Raw genomic sequence first — 27,531 nt, forward strand, 5'->3', positions numbered from 1 at the left:
AATTTATTGTGTAGCTGCTGTTTTCTTCTACCTATATTTTGTTACTTATATTATAAAGCTATTTCATCGTGTTGCCTTTGGGTTCTTTTATTTTTTTGTATATTGAGATGCCATCTAGAATCTAGATTCTAGACTCTTTTATTTCGTAAATTATATAATAATATCTGGATGATGATGCTTTGCTCGGTATTCTTAAAAAGACACAAATTTTATCACTAATAGAAGACCGTTTTAAATGTCTCCACACAAATACCAATTTGAATGTTTATTTCATTAACTACGATATACACCAATAGATGTCAGGAAGAGTTATAATTTGCATTGTATTTCATTAACTACGATATACACCAAAAGATGTCCGGAAGAGTCATATTTTGCGATGTATGTTTCAGTTTTTCATGAAAAGACGACGTTTATTTAAAATGAAACCTTGTTAGATCGACTTATCGCCCCAAAAAACCCCTATATACTCATTTTCATGAAAATCGTTGGAGCCATTTCCAAGATCGTTGATATATATATATATATATATATATATATATATATATATATATATATACAAGAATTGCTCGTTTAAATATATAAGATATACTATTTTTGTACTCTAAAGCAGGCATGGACAAATGTGACTCAGAGAAGTCCCTCGCACTCCTCACTTAAAAGTAAGACAGAGAAACAACTTTTTTTTTCTACCTATCTCATCACAATTACAGAAACTGAGATAGGTAAAAGATTCGTATATCCGTCTCGCTTCGTCCTCTATGAGCAATGTGGTCTTGGATAAAGGGCCATACAATAAAGTTTATGACACACAATAAAGTTATAACAATAGTGACTTCGACTTAAGATAACTCGCCTATGCCTGCTCTAGAGTATAAATTTTTTAAACTAAGTGTTAGCATAAAACAACTCTTAAAACAAAAACTTAGATCGTTTAAAATATTAATTCCGCAAATACTCAATTACTGTTTCCTTCTAATTCTCAGTACCCGTTAAAAAAAGACAAAATGCCTAGAAAATAAGATTTTGTTGTTTTTAATAATTAAAAAAATCTTATCTTAATTTTACAGTTGATTTATTACGAAATTAATGTATAGATAATAACTACTCTACCGAGAGCGGTTCTTTCGAATTTTGTCATGAAATGGCCAAAATCGATAACCACATAATTGAATGCGAAAACCTCCATTTCTCTCAAAGGGAAAAACATGGACAAATGCCCAAAAAGAAAAAAAATACTGAAGTATCATTAAAAAACAAAAATGTGAACAATATAGGATTTATGGATGACCTTTGATGTAACGGAAGTTAAAAGCTTAATAGTTGTCTTACTACTTTTTGCATACCCGGCATCCATAGGTGTGTGTAACGATACATCTGACATTATCATTTATGAGTATCCTTCTGACCTCAATTGTAGTAGACTGAAAATATTCATCAATCTATGCGCCTATTAAAGGAGGGGGCATTATCACTCACTTTGAGAAACGCTCAAAACAAGTTTATCAAGAACGAAGCCTGTCGAATTTTGCCGTACTTTGAAATTTACTACGTTAGTAAATATCGATAAACCAGTCGATGTAAACTTAGCCAACAAAAAGTTTACGTTGTAAGGTGGAACTTTACGAATTGGAGCATCTTTATTCGCAATGTTATTCTAACTGCGATCGATTTTTCATAACGTAAGTAAACATACCTCAAAAAAGTATAGAACGAAAATTGAATGAGGACTTTAGGTATTTGGCCTTTCGATTATATAATGACAAATATGCTAAATATATTCTTTTTTTTACACACATTTGCCTTTTCGCTGTGCAGATGTAACGGATAAGATAATATTTTTAAAGCAACAATAACAAATTAAATACTAAATTGTATGATGGCTGACTGATGGTGTGGCAATTTGGTTGTTTAACCTTGACTTGATATTCAAATCTTGTATTTAACAAGAAGTTTGTATAAAATGTTTTATTATTTAATTATTTTTAGTTTACATATATGTCTCTTAAATCAAAAACCGGTTTTTGTATAATTTGTTTTTTACATATTTACTACATATTATAAATTGTTTATAGATAAAAAAATTAATCTTTTTTGCGAAATATTTATACACCTAAAATAAGTACGGTAGTAATGTAGTATTAATATTTCTTTTTTATCCGAGGTTAATGCATGCAAATGATCATTATAGTATTCTTAGTCTTTTTAAGTGTTTTTGACATGTCTTTAAAACACCAATGCTAGACACAAGTTTATCCAAAACTAGAACCAAAATTAACACCCTTCCAAATAGACAAGCATCACCTGCAATAATTGGGACACGAAATTTTTGCGTTATTATTGTAAATCTGTTCAATTTTACATGAAAATATTTACTTGCTCTTCCAACTGGTTTGCACATCACACTTACCGCATATATGTTTAGATTTTAGATAATAAAAGCTTTAACTTACATAATAAAAGCTTGCAGGATGCATCAGATTCAGATAACAGTAAAATGCAATTTCATTCATTTGATTATTTTACAAACACGTCTACCTCTACATTACAACTTCCATAAATTGATAATGCATGGCAATAATACAAATTACCTACAGTAATATAATTATTATTAAAAAATGATAACCAGATGTGGAATTCCAAGGCCATTTTATAATAATAACATTAATAATATATAACTTTGAAATGGCTCTGACATTATAATGATGATGATGATTCGTTGGCGGCTATAACGCATGCTTGTATGTGTTTATATAAATTTGTGTGTGTGGATGTGTTTGTGTTTATTGTTGAAATACTCAAACCATTAAACAACAACAATAAGAATATATATAATTGGAGGTCGGAGTGTCATGTGAAACCATTCAAAAATATATAATAGCCATTTATGCATTAGTATACCTTCTTATTTTTCTCGATACATCTTTTCTTGCAACGATATTCAATTACTTCAATGTTCTATTTATCGCAAGAAAGTTTATCGCAAGGAAGGATCTATTCAAACTCGAGATAGCGTACGTGAGCATTGATGCACAATGATGATGAGTTTATTCTTTCAGTTTACAGTTTTGTCGTGCACTTTCGAGCGTTAACAATTATGTGACCTAAATTTATTTATAAGAAATTAAAATTACGTCAGAGTTAGTCTTCGAGGTACCTGGTGTCCGGGGTGAACGGTATCCCTGCCGTCCCCTTTTCGGCAAATTCGTTAGATAATCTGTTCGAACTCGTTACTCGGAATTTTTTATGGTCGCTGAGCAGGAATTGAGGTATCTCGCTATATTCATGTTCAGCGACCCCAAAAACCTCCGAGTAACGAGTTTGTACCGATTATTTAACGAATTTCCTAAAAACTCCAGGAAACAGTGGCAATACGATTTACCCTGAGTAACAGGCGACCCCAAAAACCCTAGAGTAAGAAATCATTTTCAGCACTATTAATCAAATTGTGAATTTAGTATATTTACGGTTAATTTAAAATGCAACTATAAAATACATATTATTTATGCAAATTGCATATTTTTAATTTCTTATAAATCAATTTCATCAAAAGTTCGTGACGCTATAACGATTCGAATGCTGGAAACCGCATTCAAATCCGACTTACTGTTCAAGTTTTTCGAACTTTTACCGTTTTTAGGGTTTCGTTTCTGCGGCTAGAAGCAGACACAATGAGCATCTAAAGCATCTTTAAGAAGGCTAATATGAACTGGGGAAACATACTTGTGGGACTAGTTAGAGCCAAACTACAATTGAAGGCGTTCTGAAGACATTATCTCACTTCCAAAGCCCTCAATAAGCCAGATCGTCGCAGCTATAAATAACACTGCCAAGCAGGTAAAAACACGACTGCTAAAAATACATCATGAGGAAATGGAAGAGGCAACGACTTTACTTCTTTGTCATTGTCCAACTCTTGCAATGATAAGATTGATTCACTTAGGTCGGCCATTATTTAACGACCTCTCCATTTAGAAGTGACGTCACTATCTCCTTCCTGTTTAATATTGCAATTTTGTGCAGTAAGAATTCTTTATTTGAAGATAAGAAAAATTATTTCATCATTCCTATGTTTAAACACACATTTTGAATGTCTTGAACTTCCACAACGTTAAACAAAATATCCAAACGCAAATAATCCGACCTTTAGTTTTTAATAATAAAAAAGAATAATAATGAAAGAACAATAAAAGGAACTAACTGAATCACGTAAAAAGAAACAATCAAAATGGCATGTACGTACGTATTTGAATAGAATGAAAGAAATAGACAGAAAGAATAAGATATACATTCATCTGAGTTGAATAAAAAAATAAAAATATAAATAAAACAAGTGAAAACAAACAATTGATTGAGTTAATTGTTGAAATACCATGTATAGTCAGTGTTGATTTCTTTATCACATTACGCATACAAACATGTGACACATACATAACTGATAATCAAGTATAGTACATATTATAAAATTTCCGCGTAATTGGCGCCCTCACGGGTAAACAGTGATGTTTACGAAAAAATGTTTCAAACAAAAGTTGTTTAATTTTTAATAAGGAACATTTTTTACATTTAAACTTTTGTTCTATCTCTAACGGTTTACGAGATGGGTCCTACGAACCCAAGACCCAATTGACCTATGATGCTCATTTACGAGCTTGACCTCACTTTTTACGTCCTGTAAAAATTTCAGCTCGATATCTTTTTTCGTTTTTGAGTTATCGTGTCCACAGACGGACGGACGGACGGACAACCGGAAATGGATTAATTAGGTGATTTTATGAACACCTATGATAAAATTTTTTTCCTAGCATCATTATTTTTAAGCGTTACAAACTTGGGACTAAACTTAATATACTATGAATATTTCATATATACATGGTATAAAAGAGAAATGAAATGAGATCTGTGATATTTATTTACATGAATTTTTGTTATGTTGTACTACTAGGTATATATATATGTTAATATTTTTTATTTGTTTGATAATAATGAGTTAGTTGATATCCGTCGACAACATCTATAAATACTTTCACAATCTCATTGAATTATAAATAATTGCTGAGTTGGCGATCCATGACTGAATTTGCGTCAGACATTTGTCAACGGAAATAACCGCACACACTTATTTACACACAAACAGTTTTAGAATTATTATTAAAGTGTTTGTTAGTTTATTATATTTTTATAGAGACGGTGTTGAATACTTATTGTAATATCAGAGTTTTCTACGAATAAATTACAAAAAATATGCTAAATTTAATGTTTTATAAAAAATATAAATTAGTCTGTTGAAAATTTAAAACCAAAAGTCTAAAAACTTTAGGTTTTAACAAAAACATGGATTTACACATCATTTTTTTATCTTGTGTTACTTGATTGACACGAGCTGAAACATTGACCCGAACGCAGAAAAGTTATTGGGCTTCGTTTTGATTCTAAACCAAAAAAAAAGTAGGTTGGTTGAAAGGAAAGTTTGTAGAGTGAAAACACCACGTCGTTTTGTTTTCGAGATATTAATTTTGACGTTAAGGAAGGTCCCTCGGCAATAATAGAAAAAATAAATTAGTAGATAAGGATCCGAATTTTTAGTATGTTATAGTGCACGAAATATATTATTGTATAAAACAAATATTTGGGTATCTTACCGTTCAATTAAGAGAGTTTTTATTAATTGAACGGTAAGATACCCAAATTTATTCTTAGCCTGTGAAAAAAATTCGTTAAGTTCTGTCGAAAAGTGGGTTTTACCATAGTTTTAGCTTAGGAACTGCAAGCAAATACCATACCATGCTGGAAATATTTTAAGAAATAGTAAACTTCCATGGTAAATTAAGATTTCATATTAGAACTTGGTTCGCTAACTGCGTCTCTTTAACTTGGAAATCTGCTACTTCATTATGCTATTCTAGTTGCCACAAAAACGTAAGCTCTGTTGGAATACTTTGGCTTCGAAAAACTTCCAGCTTCATGTAAAGTTCAATGAATTACTTATTTTGTATTTTTACTTCTGTAACTCTCGCTATCTGTATAGGATGAAAAACTATCTAATTATACTGAAGAATTTTTTTTCCAACGTTGGACAGTTCGCAGAAGTAAAAAGTTCTCGCTTCTGCGAAATCCTTCACCTCGTCTACCAATTACATACGTCCTCTAGAATTCATTTATTCCTCTGATTTAATCGATATTACAAACTTGTCTGAATATTCGTGTAGACTATATTCTAATTAATAATTTTCATTTATTATACGGATGAGTCTTTTATGATCCTCAAACTTCCTTTGAGCCTTCTGGGAATATAAATATTCAAACACACAAAAGTTGTATTAATAATTTACACATGTAGATTTTAATTTGTTTGTTTTTAAAATATAAAATTCAGAAATAACTGATTAAAAATTAATTTTTTTTAATTAAAAGTATTTACTGTTAATGGTGATTAATTTTAAAATAAAAATGATATTTGAACCATGAAAATAAATTGATCATTGATTATTATTACAAAATTTCAAATAATGATATTAATACAAAAAGAATAAATAATGGTGGATATAACTAATTGTATGTTACGCGTAAATGACTTTCATTACATGATTGTTTATAACTGTGTATGTATCTATTTTATATGATATTTATTATTTTAAAATAAATAATAATTTTTTTTTTTTTGTCATTTTATATTACATTACATGAACATTCACTCGATTGAGTAATTAAATATTTTCTATTATTCATTCTAATATTTATTTTCTATTATTTTTAATAAAACAATAAAATTAAATATCCATTCATAAACATTTTTTGTATGCACATATTTTAAATATTCAGAAAAATAATTGTTTTTTTTTTTTTTTTAAATAAAAGTAGTCAGAAGCTAATGAAAGTGCCATTGGTTTAATTAGATTAGACATTATGTCTAAACCATAGCGCAATCAAGTTCGGACTACGTGGGCTGATGAAGGTCTTCAATTCCATGTAAGCTGTAAGGTTGCATTCAGACTTATGTATATGCAGTACCCTAAATTTGTTCGTTAGTCCAGTTAAAATTTCGTTTCTTTATGATAATTAGAAGCCTAGTGAAACCAGTTTTCAATAGCCTGGATTCAATTCAGGCTAATTTTTTTATCTCTACAATACCTTCACTGAAAAAAAATTAAAATAATGACAACCTCATCCCGAAGTTGACCGTTTCATGTTGAAATAAAGTATAAAAACTTTCAAAGAATTTCCTAATGATTGTAACAAGTACAGCTAAATATTTGTATTTACAATAGAATAGGATTGAATTTAAAATATGAATTCATTGATACAAAATCACTGAGGTTAAATAAACAAAATCATAACTTTTATGAAAGAGATTGATTTTAGTTTTAAAGTCATGCATTTTATTAATGAAAATAAAATTGTACTTAATTGGAATATATAATCGTGTAAATAAAGCGAATCGATAAATTAAAAAAAATTTCTTTGCGTTTGCTTTAAATATAGGATTTGTTTATTACGAACACATAGAAATCATATGTGTCAACTATATGAAGATTGTTGTTACTAACTTACAGTGAGTTTGAAATCAACTTATTGATCATTTTTATCATTTATAGCACATTTGTATACATATACTAGCTGAGAACTACCCGCTTTGCTGGGCAACATCCCCACTTGCACCCCTCCCTCCACATTTCCCTGCGTTGGATAACAGTTTTGTAATGTACACGTCATGCTCTTTTATTTGATACCCCACTTAGGTATATTTGTAAATATTCGATATTTCCTTCCCACTTTCTCGCTATACCTTTCTACCCTCCGAGGGCTAAAAAAATTTCTAAATGTAATTTTAAACATTCTGACCAAGTTTTGAACTATTAAAAGCCATAATTGAAAAATATGAATTTTTTATTCATGAACACCCCCGCAACCCCCCTTGTGGGTGGAATTTCGTAAAATCCGTTCTTAGCTGACCTCTACTTGGCAAAAGGAATATTCCTGCCAAATTTCAATTCTCTAGGTCTTATAGTTTCAGAGATATCGTGATGAGTGACTATCTATCTATATCTATAGAAAGTCTCCTATATATATAAGAATATAACAACCCTCAGTAGCGCTGTCGATTAGCAGTGGGCTTAAGACATTAAAATCACTAGCAATCGATATGTCACTGGTTTAACGCAATTTCTTTTAAATAAGCCTTATAACCTGCCCATGTGGTTGTGAAAATCACGCCAATATTTTGTTATAATATTTATAAGCGGTAGAACCAATCAAAAAAAAGGTTAGACAGTATATTACTTTCATACAAACAACTCATGCGTTGTTATCAACTTTATCACTCAAACCCGTATGGTATTTGTATCACATTCGTCGCCCCATTCACCATATTTGATCTTGCGTTGAGGTTGAGACTGATATTAAGAATTTTTTTCAGTGGTAGAATGTTGGCTTATTAACTGCGGTGTATACACAACATTCTTAGATGAAAGAACCTTATCTAAATACTAAATTCTCCTAAAAATTTTTATTTCTCTTCTCCAGATGTAAGTAAAAATAGTAACCTATTTTTTTCGACTACTATTATTTTCACCAGATAGGGGTTCGAAAATCAGTAAAATTGAACATATACTTTACAATTTCGAACATAATGATAAAAATTATTAAGACAAGTATTGCATAATAAATTTGAAGCTTCCTGAAAAAAATATGCACAACAGAACAATGTCTAAGTTAATAAAATAATTAACATAAAAAATGAATGAATTATAAATAAAATGACAAAATATAGAGGCGTTCGTTCATTGACTTCATTATAAAATAATTATTTAAATAATTTTATAAAAGATATTCATATATATTATACATATTTCTTTTTATTATAATAAATATTTTATTGTAATGTATGGGGACGACATGCATCTCTTGTATAAAATAATTACCTGAATATATTTTTATACGATTTGAAAAAATACAATAGGTTTTAAAATGACGGAAGTAAAATATATCTGCTAAGACTATCTGTGTTTATAATACATATCGTGTATGAAATTATATTGTAAAACCTCTGTGCGATGTTCTCTGATATTTGAAAAACAGAAAAACCCAAGAAACTAAAAATTTTTTCGAATCAAGTTATTATAGATAATAGCTCGTTTTTTTATTTAACCAATCAAAAAGTAACCTTAACAAAAGTAGCAGAGTGTGATGGGGGACATCATGTTCGGGCATCAGATTGGATCTAGTTCTCCGGATTGCTTTAATAGTCAATTTAGATTCTAGAGATAGAATAATAGTTTCAGTTAGAAAGTTGATCCTATTAAAAAAACTAACATTTTTATTTAAAACAATTTTTCGAAAATCGTTAGCTTTCGGAGGGAATGCGACTTAAAAGAATGTCATTATTGCATTTAATCGAAAAAAAACATGCTAGCTACAGAAAAGTTATTATTTTTTTAAGTAGTTATGCCTCTAGATCAGGCATGGAGTTATTTTAAGTCGAAGTCACCATTGTTATAACTTTATTGGGTGTCAAAAACTTTATTGTGTGTCTCTTTATCCAAGTCTGCATGGATCATAGAGGAGGAAGCGAGACGGGTATACGACTCGTCTAACTATCTCAGTTTCTCTTATAGTAATGAGATAGGTAGAAAAAAAATGTTGCCTCTCTGTCTTACTCGTATTTTTGGTTGTCACTGTCTTACTCGTATTTAAACTACAGAAGTCTAAGGGACTTCTCTAAGCCTCTAAGCCACTGTCTTACTCGTAATTAATAAATATATAACTTTACAAAGTTTTTAAAAGAGTGTCAGATATCGTGTAAGTACATTAATAAGCGAGCCTTGAGCCTAAAGCTTTTTAACGAACCTCTACTTGTGGTGCAAACGATGACATTGCAAAGAAGTACGATCAAATCACAGGATAATACAGAAATATATAATCACAGGCTATACCACCACAAGTTAAATAATTTTAATATATCATTTCTATAACTCCTATCATAGCTTATATTCCTATCCTTATATTACTTAATAATTCCTGAGTAAAAATCTTAACTGGGGTCAAATGATATATCCAGGACAAGAGTGCAAATTTGTATCAAAAATGGTACACATTTAAGCCTCGTTTTCATTTAGACGGGTTTTCGTTTTGAAATATAAATAAATATTATTTCATTGTTATTTCAAACAATAGAACTTCTAAACACTTACAGTTTTTTCTCTCTTCTATTTTGATTGTTAAAATTCATTTATTCAAGTTAAGTTAAATGATTACATTGTGTAGACCCTGTAGTTGAAATAATTACTATGATATATTTTTAAGGTCATTAGTGTAGGTAGGTATACGAGTACATCAGATATTTATATATTTATTTCGTTACATAGAAGACACACTTAATTTAATACAAATTTGTTTTGTATTTGTAAAAAAAAACTAAACTTTTTATTTTTATATTTTGTTCAAGCATAAAATTAATTATTAAATTAACGAATTTTTGTGTAATATTACAGTGTTACACGATTGTTTTGGTTCAGTGGATGTTATTTATGTATTTTTATTTTCTTTTCAATTGTATTTGTTTTGTTACAAAATTATATATTTATTCACCTTCAAATTAAAATAAATCTAACATTTGAAATTAATATAAACAAAAGTTTGTGTTTGTTATCAAAAACGAATCTTTATTAATTTGATATTACAGTGAATTTTAACACTCATTAGTAAGAATCAGTTACACAACGTTCCGTTAAAAATAATGACAGAATCATAGTTTGTTCTAAAAACTTTGACAATCATAATAGTATTTATTACACATCTAGGGTGCAAAAGTAAAGAATGTATCAGATCTCATGTTCATTTTCGCCCGAGGCTGACAAACATGAGATCTGAGACATTCTTTACTTGCTCCCGTGGTGTGTATACTATTTTTTTACTAGACGGAGGCGGAAAGCGGCAACTTCGCTTAGCACAGCCGGGCGAGGGTTGGATACTTTCCACCCACAGGAGAGAAAATTAATCCAGACGCTTTCCACAACGCGTTAAAAAAACCTTTGTAGTATTTTGTTTGTATTTTGTTTGTATTTTGTTAGAATAATCACATGTTTATACCTCAATTTAAGCCGCGTTTTCATTTTGTAACAGGGTGTATGCAAAGGTTCGACCGTTTATATTCGTTTTTTTAAGCCACTTGTATTTTTTTTATCTCCTGTTCAAAAAAATTAAAAAGCTATTTGAGTTTAGTTTACTTGTAAAACATATGTGTTTTAGTAGACTTGTAAAACAATTTAATTTTTTTATATCGCATATATTTCTGAGAAATATTAAAATAAAATTGACGTCAAATGTGATACACCCACTATACAACAAAATCAAGAAGTATATCAAACAAAAATGTCATACAAATATTTCAATTATAAAAATATTTTGAAAAACGTGTCAGACATTATGTCGTGGCTGCTTTTAAGAATTTAAGAACAACACATTTCAATATAAAACAATTTCATAAAAAAAATCAGTCCTTAAAAAAAAACGCACAACACAAAAAATTTTTAAAACAAAAATTATGGTTTTTGAATAAACTAAAACAAATGAGCAGATGTTTTCCATAATCATTTTTTCTACTTGTACCATGCTGATCTTTAACAAGGAGCAAATAACTAAAAAGTACCCATGCTTATTAGCTTATTAATCACCGATATGTCACAGCAATTTTCTCGAGAACTTTATAAGCACGGTGCTTCTTTTTAAACTTTACATCCTCAAAATTTGTCTAAAACTGAAATTTTGCATAACAAAATGAACAATGAGTAGCAAATAAAACCGTATTTTGTTTCTGTTTTCCTTAAATAGACGCACATGAACATTTCCATTGTCCTGGTGATTGATTTCCTTTAAAATAGTACGAGCGCCTGCCTTTAAAGTAGTACGCCCGCCAAGGCAAGTTTACACTTGTGGTTTAAATTATTTGTATCCTATTTTAACTTTGATAATGAATTTTGTTATAAATTCATGACTGTAGGCGAAAAATAATAATACAATTTTTCGATAAATGATTTGGTTTTCGAAATATCCTAGGCTAAATAATTAAACAATATTTTCAATTTTCACTATAAAAAAAAATAAAAAATTGAAAAAATATATTTTTGAATTTGTGTCGCCACTACTATGCTTATTGAAATACAACCTGAATTAGTCGGACACAACGGGTTTTTTTTTTTGTTTTCAATAATTTATTAAGGTTTTAACTTTGATTTAAATAGTTTGTATTTAATTTCCACCGATTAGTTTTGGATAAATTTATGAAAACATATCATCCATCTACCGTTTTCCCAGAAAACCAATGTTAAGTATGCCTACTTTAGAAGACATTTATTTATTTAAATAATCGCGCAAACCCTCCTAAAATTTTTAGAATTGATTTAGACTTAGTTCAACTTCACAATCAAGCCTTTTTGCCCTGCACTCGTACATTCTGAATGGTTTCTGTCACGTAGATAGCAATATCTTTCAAGAAAGGATGATTCGAAATATATTATTACCACGGTGCAAGTTTATCGCGTATATAAAAAAAAGCCCTCTTCAAAAGTGTGATGTGATAATGGGGTCAGAGTCCAAATATCACGAGAATGAATACTGTTCATAAAACGAAATGCTCTTAAACAAAATCGATTTTGAATACTCATAACCGATTAATCATCACGATATAAAATAAACTTGTTAATAAACTAAAAATTAAAATATGTATGTCGCAATATATAAGATTGTTGACAATTGTAGAACAAAATATCAACATATTGAATAGCAAGCAGAAGGGACGGCCAACACGTTGAATTTTGTATAAATGCCAGCACCAATTATAATAATTACTGTGTACATACATACATATGTGATACACATAAAGATTCTTATTATCTCTCCCACATAGAGAATGTATGGCACGCACGACAACCGACGACACCACATCATTGTAGGGGGGATTTTTATTCATGTTGCCAAGCTATCAAAATAATATATATTCAAATTATATTTTGTTTTATATGTATTTTATTTTGTATACATAATTTAGTTACTTCTTAATTAGTTCAATTCACGGTCGGATTTAATTTTATGTGTCACTCTAGAGCAGAGGTTCTCAAACTTATTCCGTCCATCCATTATTTTTCAACGCCCCCTAGGTATATAAAATTTTATCCGATATTTTATGTTTTAATGTGTGCAAATGTATTAATACTAGCTTGATACCCGTCCCCTTCGCTGGACTTAAAAATAAAGACTACCGCGTTACTGCCTTCATCTCACTTGTTCTCATTTATCGCCCTTACATCGCCCATCCATGTTATAATAGTCTTGATTCATTGAGTGTATCAGAAGAGACTCGTATGAAAATTTAAGTTTTTGAGGTTTTTAACTTTCCTTTAGCAACGATATTATTTTGACCTACTTCCTCACGGGTGTACGGGTCATTATGGACATTGACTGTAAGTACTAAAGATACTTTAGGTCACGAACTGTTTAAAATGTTAAGTACTCAAAAATTTTACAGTTATTTTGCTTTGTGTAGCCTTTTAAGCGTTTTGAAGTAAAATTAGGAGACTGCTTGACTTTTGAAACTTCTGTTAAGTATTGATCACGTATCACACTAAGAAATATGCAATTTCAATTAATGAAACTCATTACTTTATATTTTTTTCATGAATTATTGATGCATTAATTAAATACAAAAATTTGATAACAGCCTTCTTGTTTCCACCTAACAACTTGCAAAAATTATGCTAGTCACTCAGTTAGTAACATTAAATAAAATAAAAATAATTTTAATTGAATTAAAAATTTTGCAATTTGAATTCATAAATTTTATATTATATTTAAAATAGTTCGAATGTAAATAACCGTAAATAATATTTTTTTTTTAAATTAATAATAAATTAAAATTCATACCAAGGTCGTTATTATTAATTCAGTGATCTAAAAAAAAAATTAATAAATAATTTTTTTAATTTAAAATTGCATATAAGAAAATTTTTTTTTATTCAGTTTGTGTTAATTTTTGTAATCTTTTAGTACAAGGATGTAAAACTTTAAAACTTCTTCCATACCTAATAGCACTGGTTTTGCACGTGCATTCTTGCAATACTAAAAGAAAGACTATATTCATCACTAGCTATTTTCTATTTCATAACTAAAATTAGTTTATAGGATTTTCAAGACTAATAAATAATAAATCGTTGTCAAAAACTATGAAGAACGATGGTTTGTTTACTTAACTGTTGGGTCCTTACATACGCGTGAATAATGTAAGCGAAATATCATTCCATTTTAATAAATTTCAATTAACATAAGGGGGTTAGTTTGAAGAAAACTTTCTCAAACTATATAGAATCTGTCAAAATTTAAACTAACTAAAAACTCTGATAACTTCCTAGTAAATTTCTATATTTGGGCATCACAAATTTTAATCAAATAACATAAAAACGTCTTTGATACATTATAAATGTAGCGCTTACTTTTTTAATTTACAAGATATTTTTCTGAAAATTTAAGATATTAATTTCATATTTTAAGTCAAATACTTCTTTGATTCTTTAAAGAATTAGTTTTAGTTTTTACTGTATAAAATAATTAGTAGTATTAGTCAAAAAAGTCATATTTCTGATTTAGTAGTCAACCCATTATGTGAATACATTACGTTTGGTTTGATCAGGATATTTATTATGACATAACATAAAAATGTATTGTAGGTACTTACTTTAAATTATCTTTGTTTTCTTAAACTTCTGATAACTTTCACAACTCAATTTTTTAAAATGATAAAACATAAAATTTTTAAATAAAATACAAATTGACTATTATAATAATATTTTTGCAATTTTCTCAAAATTCACGGCAAGGTGAACCGATTGAAATATATTAGTTTCCTAGGTAACCTACATGAAAATAGTCGGTTTTTGATGTCTTTTTGTTTCACTTTTTTCGGTTTTACCTTCCAACCATCAAACAAATCAGAACGATAACGTGCGATAAAGAACACAGTTCTTAAAACTTTGTAAATTGTTGAGCGAATGAACGGTAAACAGCTAGTGATGATATAATTGAAATAATAAATTAATTAGAATAAATATTCATAGAATTTAAATGAACTCCCACTAATATAAATATTTGATTCCAACACACAGGTAGGTATATGCATATAATAAATGGCTTAGTTATTTATATTTATACAGTTTAATATAAATCACTTTATTCATAAAATGTTTTTCTATCTGTTCTATTTATAAACTCACTCAAGTCAAATCTCCGCCTACATTTTTTTTTCTTCATTCTATAATATTGATTTTAAATACCTATTTATTATCAATATTAAACTCAAGGTCAATTTTTTTTTTTTTTTTGTTAAACATTTTCAATTTTAATTAAAGCGAGAAAAATAACTTTTTTCACACTTTTCGGAGTAATGAGACACAAGTTTAGTATTATTTTACTTCTAGCCCTTATGCCTGTTAGTTTCCACTAGCACTATGTGTATTTCAAAAGTCTGTTGATGCATAAAATAGAGCATCGATAAAGATTCCGTTTTTCTGACGTGATAGATCATATTTGCATACTTTTAAATATTTTCCTCATAACTTTTAAAAAATATGTTTTAACCAATTTGCAATTCAAATTAATGCATTTCTGAAAAACCTTTCAAGGAGGAAGCAAGTTTGTTCGAACCATGATTTCATTAACTCTTTTTGTTTGTTGATAGAAAATGAATGAATTAAAGATTAATGCACAGAAAAATGGTTTTCTTTGCTTCAATACATAGTATAAAACAAAGTGGCTTCCCGCTATCTGTCCCTATGTCCCTATATATGCTTAGATCTGTAAAACTACGCAACCGATTTTGAAGCGGTTTATTTTCTATTTTATGTATAATACAGTAGAGAAACACTGATAATTTTACGAAATTGTGAACAAAAGGAGAGTAAGTGACGGCGTACGAAGTGGAGGTTATAACACAATAATCTTTGTATTTTGAATTGAAGTTGCCCAGTGAAGCGGGTAGTTATTAATAAAAGAAAAAAAATTTGTACAAGAAAAAATATTAATGATATTTGACATGATTTAAGGAAGGTCCCTCGGCAATAATAGAAAAAATAAATTAGTAGATAAGGATCCGAATTTTTAGTATATTATAGTTCACGAAATACATTATTGTATAAAACCTGTTATGAGGATGGTATGTTATTTAGTGTATTTTTAATTAATAAAAACTCTCTTAATTGAACGGTAAGATACCCAAATTTTTGTTTTATACAATAATATATTTCGTGAACTATAATATACTAAAAATTCGGATCCTTATCTACTAATTTATTTTTTCTATTACTGGCGAGTCACCCTCCTTAAGAGTGAGCACAGTATGATATATACTATGCATGGACAAACGTGGCTTAGAGAAGACACTCAGACTTTTGTAACTAACATACAAGTAAGACAGTGATACCCTAACCAGTGAAAACCAAAAATACGAGTAAGACAGAGACAGCATTTTTTTTTCTACCTATCTCATTACTATTAGAGAAACTGAGATAGGCTATCTCTAGCTATCTCAGATAGCTAGAATAATCGTATACCCGTCTCGCTTCCTCCTCTATGAGCAATGCGGACTGGCATAAAGAGACACACAATAAAGTTTATGGCAAACAATAAAGTAATAACAATGGTGGCTTTGACTTAAAATAACTCGCCCATGTCTGATATCCCAATGTGGTACACATTTTGAATGGATTCTGGTACTTTGAAAATAATTTATTTTAAATAAACGATGAAATAAATATTTTTCAGTTATTATAATAAATAAATATGTTATGTTATGCATTCCAGTAATAAAACATGGTTTATGTTTAGAATAGATTTAATACTTTTTTAAAACGTGTGTATGGATGTTTGTTTACATAATCAATATAAATAATATTTATGTTAAATATTCAAATTTTAAATAGAATAAAATCATTATATTTAAATTTCAATATATATATGAATTCAAACCAAAATTTTATTAATAATTTCTTTGTTCATTATCTACAATAAATTTTATCTATGAAATTTATAAACAATTAGAGTGTATGCATTTAGAAATTATTAGGTATTCAAAATCGAACAATACAAAACAGATCAATCGTTCATACTTGTAAACATATAAAATTGTTTTACATAATGTATGTTACACAGACATTTCCTTGTTTTACATTCGATTTACGATATTTAAAATATTTAAACCGCTCCACAGTGGAGTATTTATATCAAATTTCCGGTCAAAATATAAAATTAAGGGGCTATTTAGATGCAAAAGTACCTTTTGTTTGGCAATAACAATAAAAAAATTTTTTAATCATGTTCGTCTTCAAACCCAGTTATTTTATTTTCTTTTTCAATTTTTTTGTTTCTGAGCCACTTTTTTCTTATCTATGCTTACTGTTTTTCCACGTAAGCTGATTGAAAAACTCTTCAACTACTTGCAAAAAAATTATTCCTTTTCAGAAATTTTACGAGATATCCAGGTAAAATTTTTATAACGTGTTCAAAACGTAAAAAGAGATAAAACAAAAAGAAAGTATTAAAAAAATGTTCTTTATGAAAAATAAATTAATTTTATTTAAAACATTTTTGCATAAATATGTATCATTGTTTTTCCGTGAGGGCGCAAATTAGATTAAACCTTAATTTTCCATTTTCTCCAAAACTATAAAAGATAGAAAGAAGGTGGCAAATATTTAGGTCGATTAAGGAAGCCTAGTATTTGCCAACAATAAGAAGATCAAAGGGGTAAATTTCCGGGGAGTAAGTTTTTTGATTAAAAATTAGGTTTAAAGCATATATCTATCACTGATACTAAACTTTGTTTACAGTATTACAACAATTAACATGTCAGTTGTTATTTTGTCTGTTTTATTTCAAAATGTAAATAACCGTTCCTTAAAATTTTCCAAACGTTCAGCTTAGCTGTATTTTCGTAACAGGCGTGTAAGGAGAAGCTCTTTTTTTATTTTCCTTTACAGAAATAATATTGTATATAAATAAGTAATAATTAAAGATTAATTGGAATGCGGTCAAACCCAAAATATTAAAATAATAAATACATTAAACGATAATAAAAGCCATTACAACATGTGTAATAATAGAATGGGAGTTTAAAAGTTATTTTTTTTAAACTATTTATTTAAAATAAACAAGTTGATTGCATCCACAATGATATAAATTTATCATTTGGTGTTTTAATGACATATTTCTTTTAATGTTTCTGAAAACATCCGCGTCTTCAATTTTCATTCTTTTGTTTTTAAATAATATTATGTTTTATATTTCTCGTACATGTTTACTCTCTTTTGAGTGAGTGAATTTTGGCATTTTATCAAAAACTATCAAATGAAAAATATGAAATAAATAACTTTGCATGTAAATTATTTTATTACTAATATATTCATTTAAAATTGTAATTTTTTTTTTTTAAATAAATAAGTCATTTTATTTTCACAGTGTTACATAATTTTGAAGTTGCTTAATAAATACAAACAAATTTATAAAAAGTATTCGTTAGTTTTTCAAGGAAGCGAGATTTTCTTCAAATTGACCGGAATATTAGCTTAAAAAGTTTTTGATTTTAGAGTTTCGCCGACATCTTTCATATAGTGGTTTACTTCTAAAATATCTCCGCTGCATCTCCGAAAATAATTCGAATTTTGAAAAATATTTTTAAAAACATATTCTTAAGGATTTCACCTTTAAAAATATGCAAAATCGATTTTTTCAAATTTCTAGACCTGAATACTTCGTCTTAAAATAAAGGACTCATAATTTATTTCATTGTGCTGGCTTAAAAATGTTTACAGGCTTTTTGGCAAGATTTTTTTCCAAGCCAATGTTGTTTGCACGAAGCCAACCTTACTGCCTTCAAAAACTCTGATGGTTTGAAGTACGTAAGCCACGCGGTAAGAAATTTTTTGTGGATATCACTATGACAGTGACTGTGTGAACGCCATACTGATTTGACCATTAAAGGAATAGTTATGGCGGACGAGTCAGTGCAGTATTGGGTGTCAGGCTCATACTGGTTGGCGATATCACAATACTTCTGGTGGGTAGCTACTGTGATATTATTTATGCTAATATAAATACTATAATATCTGTCCCTATATCGTACCAGCATGATAGTAAACGACATACATTTCTTACCGTGTAGTAACTTAAAAAATAGATATGTGCTGACTTGAAATAACTAGTCTCGTCTGAATGGGACACAAAAAATAAAAAATTTCCAAATTTGATTTTTTTCCTGATGTTCAATTTGCGGTGGTTAAGATAGATTTTTGGATTGATAGGTCAATAGGTGTATTTTGTTGGTTCGAAAATTATTTTTGATAGGTTTTTAAATATACGGAGACGCAAGCGGACGGAAATATTGTATGGATGAACGGATAAATAATTTATAAAGTTGATTGTCGAATTTACTTATTTTCCATATATTTATTCACCTTTAATTAAATTAAATTAACTTTTATTGGAATCCTAAGTAATTGATTTATCTTTTTCACTTTTTAAATTTCCATAACTATAATTACTATTTAATAAAATTTGAATTGTTTATTGAGGTCAACAATCTCCTGTCTTTACATTTTATGTTTGATATTACAAAACAAAGATATTTTATAAAACACATAACAAAAGATGTTTTATTTAAATAACAAAAATTCAAAAATGAATATTTTCTTGAAGAAATGCCAATAAAATTGACAGGTTTTTCCAAATACAATATGATGATGGTGAAATGAATAAATGATGATGTATGCTACTTAATATTATGCATTGTGAGAAAAAAAATTAAATGCACAACATATTTCTATTTTTTTTCATTTGGCATCAATTCTGTTTTAAATCTAAACGAATTGAAATATCGTTACTGCGTTTTACAGTTTTATATTTTCACTATGCCATCTTACAAATTGCAAGTCATTACTATTATTGTTTTGTAATACTTCATGTTTTCACATTAGGGCATATCTTTAAGAATGTGTGAGCATGGCAACAATAATTGATTTAAAGGCTCGAAATTTTTTTATGGGTAGACTTTTACTCAAAGAATATGTGGTTAAAATTTCAGCTTAGGTATCCGTGCAAAGTTTTAAGAAAAATATCACTGAAAATCGATATAAAATACATTGCTCTTATGCAGAAATCTTAAAAAACGACATTTTTTGAAAGTTTTTGATAATTTTCACTTGGAACGAATGAAAACAAATATAAAAAAAACTTTTTAATAGAAAGTAAACATATTAGCAATGACATAGAAAAGAAACAAACCAAGTGTCCTCATCCAAATAAGGGATGTACTTGCAGGGTAGATTTAGGGTAGAAATTATTTTTATTTTATTTTCAACTTTGATGATGAATTTTAGTATATCAGTATTAATGTAAACGAAGAATAAAAATAAAATTATTTCTTGAGAGGTGGGGAATATTTTGAGCAATGATGAATATTTTTACTTCACACGGTTGAAATGCTGATACTAAATATACTACGCAAAAGATACACATTCTATTCAGTTCTTTTTTTAACTTAAATACCTAACCTTAAACTCCATATTGGAAACCTCTAAAAAAAACCGCATTAAAATGCGTAGTTTTAAAGGTTTAAACATACATAGGGACAGAAATCGGTAAGCGACTTTGTTTTTATACTATGTAGTGATTTAAATTCTAACACGTTGAATAATTTCTTTTTAAGTTATTGAATAATTTCTTTTTAATCAAGCTAATTACAATATTCAATTTCTATGTAAATAGCAATTATATGTTTATATTTCTCATGGTATACTTCAATAATGATAAAAATTGTAAACCAAAACGAGTAAATTAATCTACAGCTTGTTCAGAAAAATAACTGCATCAGAAAATAAACGTATCAAAAAGAAACCAGCATCAAAATGTCATATTACCTCGAGCCATCTTGCTTATTGTGTAACTTTCTCAATAAATGTGGATCCACAAACATGTTGATTTTGAGAAAACGGATGAAAATATTTATAAAAATTTTTCATCATTTTAAGAACACTATTAAAACAGTGCGTATTTTAAGTACGGAAAAGTATTGATTAGCATCATGAAGTTAGTACAACCAAGACGTTGTACATTTATTATTATTTTCACTGGAAAGTTTTGAAATTGGTATATACGACTTCATGCATACAATAAAACTCTTTTGATTCTGTCTCGATATAGTCTCCCACGTCCCATTCTAAGACAATTTAACTAATAAAGCTTTTTTTAAATTTTCAATCATTATATCTCTTTATTAATATTCTTGCAATCCTCAAAAATGGCTCTCTCATTAGCGTTTTTGCTAAGGGTTTTTTTGCTACATAAATAAAAAAAAGATTGAGATATTTTTCTGAAAATTTAAGGTCTTCATTTTAGAAGTCAAATACTTGTTTGAAATAATTTAATTTTATAGCTACTTTTAGTTTTTACTGTATGAAATAATTGTAGTATTAGTTTAAAAAAGACGTACTTCTGATTTAGTAGTCAATTCAATATGTGAGTACATTACGTTTGGTTTGATTAAGATAAAAATTGCATTGTACTTACTTTAAATTATCTCTGTTTTCTTTAACTTCTGATAACTTTCACAACAAATTTTTTTTAATACTAAAACATAAAAGTTTGACCAAAATTACAAATTGATACTTATAAAAAGATTTTTAAATTTTCTCAAAATTCATGGCAACCTGAATCGATTTAAAAAGTTGTTTCCTAGGTAACCTAGATGTCGCTTTTTGGTATCTGTTGCAGTTTTTTGATTTTAACTCCCAACCAGCAAACAAATATCATACGATATGGAACATAGTTCCAAAAATACCACATAACAAATAGGGATGATTTAAAAGACGGTCGCCACGATTTCTAAACACTCACTGTATTTTATGAACATAAGATAATACATTTTCAAACAGTACTTACTATAAGACCATATTATACAACATGACGTGTTTTGTGTGATGTGTGTGTGTGTCCCAGTTTAATAATATTTCCAATACCTTACCTTAAACAAACTAATACTACCTACTACCAACTATTACCAATAAAGTTGTTCAACATACCGTGAATATAATAAGAGTTTAATAATATTTATAATATTGGTATACCGTTAATTATTTATTAAAGAAGCTATACTATGTGCACTAGGCCAATCAATATCTAGTTTTACCTTACACAATGTAAAGGAGTGTTTATACTTGGTAGGATTCTTCTCAGTTAGGTATTTCTTTGAAATATCTTTGATTTTACCTTCATGATTTTCTACTCACGCCAAAATTTTTTTTCAGCTGTAGTTAATTATTATCAATGTTTATCTAGAGTAAGTCTCAGTATGTAGAAATTACTAGATCATACAAAATAAGAATCATGACAAGTAATTTATAACAAAATCGTTAGACTAAGGATTTTTCGTATCCATCTACTCTTCAAAACAAACGAAAAAAAAAAAACGGTGAAACCTCACAGCCTTCGAAACATTGCATACTTTCATCATTTTGGCAATTTTAATTTTAAAATTTGTTAACTTCCGTCATTTTGCTGGTAGAACATTTAAGTAAATTGAAGTTTACAAATTGACCGCTGTATTCTTCTGCTGATCAACACTCGGGTTGACAAAAATTACATATACAGATTACAGAGCTTTAGTTTTATTAACTATAAGCGAAGAGCAAAAGCAAGGTCAAATTTAATTTACTAACACTTAGTTCTATAAGTTTACATTTTTTTCTCACAATAACAGTTGTGCTGAAAAGTTCGTCAAGTTCGTTCGGAAAAGTCATATCTATTACAATCCATTCGTAAGAAAGGTACATATTTGATCAATTCAATTTCCACCAGAATTTGGTAAAAATTAGAACATTTCATTATCTTTAACTTCGTTCCTTCAGTTTTTCTAAAAACTAATATGTTCAATTCTGGTTTAATTCAAATTTTATAATAATATTGATAATTGTAACATAATTTTAATGTATGTTTTATTTTTTTGTTACAGGAACATCAACAAAGAATACAAGAAAACGTAAAACCAGTGAAAATGATGTAATAATAAAGAGCACACGTAGTAATAGTCAATTAAATTTTAATAATATCAACAAAGAAGATTTAGAAAATAAACAAGTAAAAAAACGTAATAACAATAATAATAGTTCAAAATTAGCAACAACAAACAAAAAGAAAATATTAGAAGAAACAGCAGCTACAAATAATACCAGTAAATTAAGAAACGTTGAAGTACGTGTTGAAGATTGTTTACAACTTACAGCAACAGCAACCACTACAACCACTACTACAACAACCACAGACAATAGTTCATCATCGTCTACACCATCCTCATCTTCATCTTCATCTTCAAGTAATAAAGTTGAACCAGAAGGTCATAGCTCAACATCCAAAACTGCTACTAAAATTGTTAAGGAAGATAAGGACGAACATCATCAAGAAAAAGAAAATAATAAATCAAATAGTCCACAACTACCAGCACCAGATCTAAAACCAGAACCTCCACCTCCAGATGACGAGGTTATTGAAAAACAATTGAAGGATCCACCAATATCACCTACCAATAATGCAACTGTAGACGACAATTCAACTACACAACAGGAAGAAGAAAAAGAGAAGGAAACAATAACACCATCACCAGAGCTACCTGCAGACACCACAACTAATGAGGATAACAAAAGTTGTGCTCTTGTAGAAGAAGAAAAAGTTGAACCATTAAATGATTCAACCACCGATGTAGTTAGTTTGAGTAGGGATGAAGAAAATTCTATAAAAGAAATAGAAGAAAAAGAAGATAAACAACCCTCCACGGATTTTATAGTGAATGCTTTAGATGATGAAATTAGTAATAGTAGTAATAGTGTGCAATTGTTAACCACCAATGATAGTAACCAAGATACCAACAAAACTAACGATAATGACAACAGTAATAGTGTTGAAGTGTTAGATAAGAATAATGAGGACAATAAAAGTTTGGTGGAAACTAGTGAATGTCAAGTAGAAAATCAATCGGCATCGGTATCACTCATACCAACCGAAGAACTAACTAATGAAAATACATCATCATCACCAATACCTATAACATCTTCAACTCCAACATTAACATTGGAGAAAAGTAATACTTCTAATTGTGAAGAAACTCAAATCAAAGAAAGTCCTTTGAATATTGTCGATAACGACGATACAAAGGAAGAAACAATACCAACAGTAATTGAGTTAGATAAACCAGAAACTTTGAATAAATACGAGGAGGATCCAGAAATTATCGTCACCACGGAAGAGGAAGAGGATTGCGTGATTGTGGAGCCAATTGATATACCATCAAATCAAATAACACGGCCCGACCAGCCTACTATTATAAGAGAGTGTTCTAGTCGAGACGACGATGACGGACCGCTGTCCTCATCCTCGCCGTTTAGTAGGATGGAGCTTACAGATAACTCGGCCGCCGCATTGTTACGTTTTCCAGATGATCGATCTGACTCAGGCGTGAGCTCCTTACGCTCAGGTAGCTGTGCGAGCGGGGATGAACGATCGGGATCGCGGTCCAGTGCGTTGAGTAGCTCCGACGAGCCACAAACAACATCCTCTACAATTCATATAAATAGTCATCCATCATCAAATCGATCGCCCTTTAATCATTTAACAACTACAAATAATTCATCACAAAGTGTTGAACCAGTGCGTGTATGGCGTGATCCCAGTTTAATACTGGAAACTGAACCACACGTACGACACATTGATAGTGTACAACATCAGACATTGCTCATGTCTCATCCACAAGCGCCTGGGGCCAGTGCCAGTGCCGCCAGGTCAGCGGGATCAGAGGCACCACCACCAAATGCTCAAACACCACATATGTATCCTGCTGTACCACCTCCACCACCACCATTACTTAGTCAATATCCTTCGATGCATCATCATATTGCTGCAGCTGCACATCATTTACCACTATCGGAAACGTTATGGAAACGTTATCCGCCATTACCAGTTGGTGCCCATTTGTTGGTACCACCTGCACATCCGGCCGCTGAAGATATTGAACGTGAACGAGCGTATGCGCATGATCGTGAACGAATGCACCGGTAAGTCACAATTCATATTAAATCATTTGAATAATTTTTTTGATACAGAATTAAAGTTTATAAGGATGCAGCGTTTGCTTTTTTTGACTTATCATCTTTGGACTATTTACTATTGAGTTATCAGGGCATTAGCTTTTTATCTAAATGTTCATTGATTTCGTTGTGAAAATGTAAAAACTTTTGTTGTGAAAATGTAGAGGCAAAGCAGAAGCGAGTATTATTTCATGCGCCCATTTAAGACAATATTTATATCCATATTCTACTTATCTTTTAGATTCTTAAATTTCGGGATATAGAAGAACATTGTTTTCAGCATGTCTTTTTTACTCTATAGAAATATTTCTCAATTATTTTTACTTTCTGATAATTAATAATTAATCCCCGGGAGCTATTCTCACCATAAGCACCCGGGAGATAGTACTCTTGATGATGAAACACAAAGTAAGTAAAACTCTGAAGTAGACTTACAATAGAGTGTAGGGCCTACCATCAAAGATAGGTTCTTAGATGCAATTCGTAACTAGTCGCATCTTGGGAGACTAAAGTCCATACATCAGATTAAGAGATTTAAAAACTTGAAAAAGGTGCAAACACATAAAGACACGCTTCATATAAAAAAAATCAAGCTTTTTATTTAAAATATCGCCTTGGAGATCGTACTTTCTTAGGTTCTTGTAAATGATAAGTCGCAATCAAAAATGAATTAATTAAAATGCAGCATTTCTATATTATCAAATTTATTTTAAAATGATTTTTTTAAATCACTGCACTTAAACAATAAAATTATAATTCTTGCAACACTGTACATTTTTAAAAGCAAAGTGTAGGCGTTAAAAACTTCATGAAAACATAAAAAACAACATACACAAATAAAAATATTTAAAAAATTTTATGATCTGCAACATACTACACTTAGCAAAGCAAAGCAGTACTAGCAATACGACACTCACAGTCACACATGCATATTATTATACATACGTATAATATAATCAAATACCACAAAGTAAAGAAAAAAAAATTAAAAAGACCTGAAGGTAAAAAAACAGGTGGCACAAGTTTCTTATTTAAACGTGAGATCAAGTTTTTTTTTTATGAATGCTCTGCTGATTAACATAATGGAGAAAGTTGTTACCATTATATTATATCAAACTATTAAGATTATAAATAATTATTATTGCTGCTTATACAAGCAGCATTTTATTTCATTTTTTTTTATTTATTTTTATGCATGATAAATTGGCAGGCCAAGGTACTTTTAAAGCAAAAAAATGCAGGGTCATTTTATCTTTTTTCTTTTTAAACAGTCAGTTAGTTCAATTGAATTTAAATAACAACAAAAATTTGAATTCATTTTCCACAAAATTTATATCAAATGTGCCAAAATATATTTTTTCGTATATTTTTGGTTGATGACATTATTAAGAATATTCCACATTTTTAACATTTTTTTTTTTTCGTTTAATGGAACTATGCCATATTTTTTGTTTACTTTATAATTTGTATTACTTTTAGTTTACTTTTTGGCAAATATGTATTTATAAAACTTACGTTTATTATTATTTTTAATATAATTGCAGTTTAGAAGTTTATACAGAATATTTCAAAATTGCACTTTACCATTTTTTCTATACCACAAAATCAACAAAAAAAGTTTATATAAACCGCATTAGTTTAGCTCAAAATAAACGAAAAAAGTTCAAATAAAATGTCCAAAAATAATGATTTATTACCGTGATGTTATAGGATAAAGAATACAACATTCGAAGTAATTGTTGATATTTGTCACGTTTTTTTGACCCTGTCTGTCTATCTGTCTATGAACCGATTTTGATTTTTTTGTTTCCTTGGAAAGTTAATGTTCTTAGCTAGGTTTAAAGTGCAAGTTTAGGGTTTCATACCCGGAACAACTAAAAAATATGCCATTATGCTCAAAATTGGTTCAGTTTAGGGAAGGCTCTAAGGAAAAGGGTAATTTAATGGCGAGTGTTCTTAGATATGTTTCAAATGCGAATTTAGGGTTCCGTACCCAACAAATCTGTCGGGGGTTTTTAATTTTAATTATTTCACTTGTATAATGCATGATTTAGTGTGCCAATATTCTTAAGCTTTTAAATTTTCTCAAAATTTATGGTGAGCTTTTTTGTTATTGTTTTTGGTGTCGGTTTTTTTTTGTTGCACTTTTTTTTCTTTTACCTTCCAGTCAGCAAACAAATTAGAACGTTAACATGCGATAAGGAACATAATTCCAATTAATATATTTGTTAATATTTATGATCGAACGCCCTTCGTATGACCTTTAAATTCTAATATTTAATTATTTCGGTTACCGTTCAATGAGATTATGCACTTTCAAGTATCGGATGATTAGAAGAATAAAAATTTCACAGTCTAGAAA

General features: G+C 29.1%; 1 protein-coding gene across 1 annotated transcript in view; it reads left to right on the forward strand.

The window, feature by feature from the left end:
• The window catches only part of LOC123298266 (probable JmjC domain-containing histone demethylation protein 2C), a 551,586-nt gene that overhangs the window by 412,347 nt on the left and 111,708 nt on the right, over positions 1 to 27,531 (forward strand). The window contains exon 8 of the mRNA XM_044880227.1: positions 23,045 to 25,136. Coding sequence (XP_044736162.1) covers positions 23,045 to 25,136 — 2,092 coding nt within the window. The remainder of the gene's footprint in view (positions 1 to 23,044; positions 25,137 to 27,531) is intronic.

This window comes from Chrysoperla carnea, chromosome 4, assembly GCF_905475395.1.
Source record: "Chrysoperla carnea chromosome 4, inChrCarn1.1, whole genome shotgun sequence".
NCBI lineage: Eukaryota > Metazoa > Arthropoda > Insecta > Neuroptera > Chrysopidae > Chrysoperla > Chrysoperla carnea.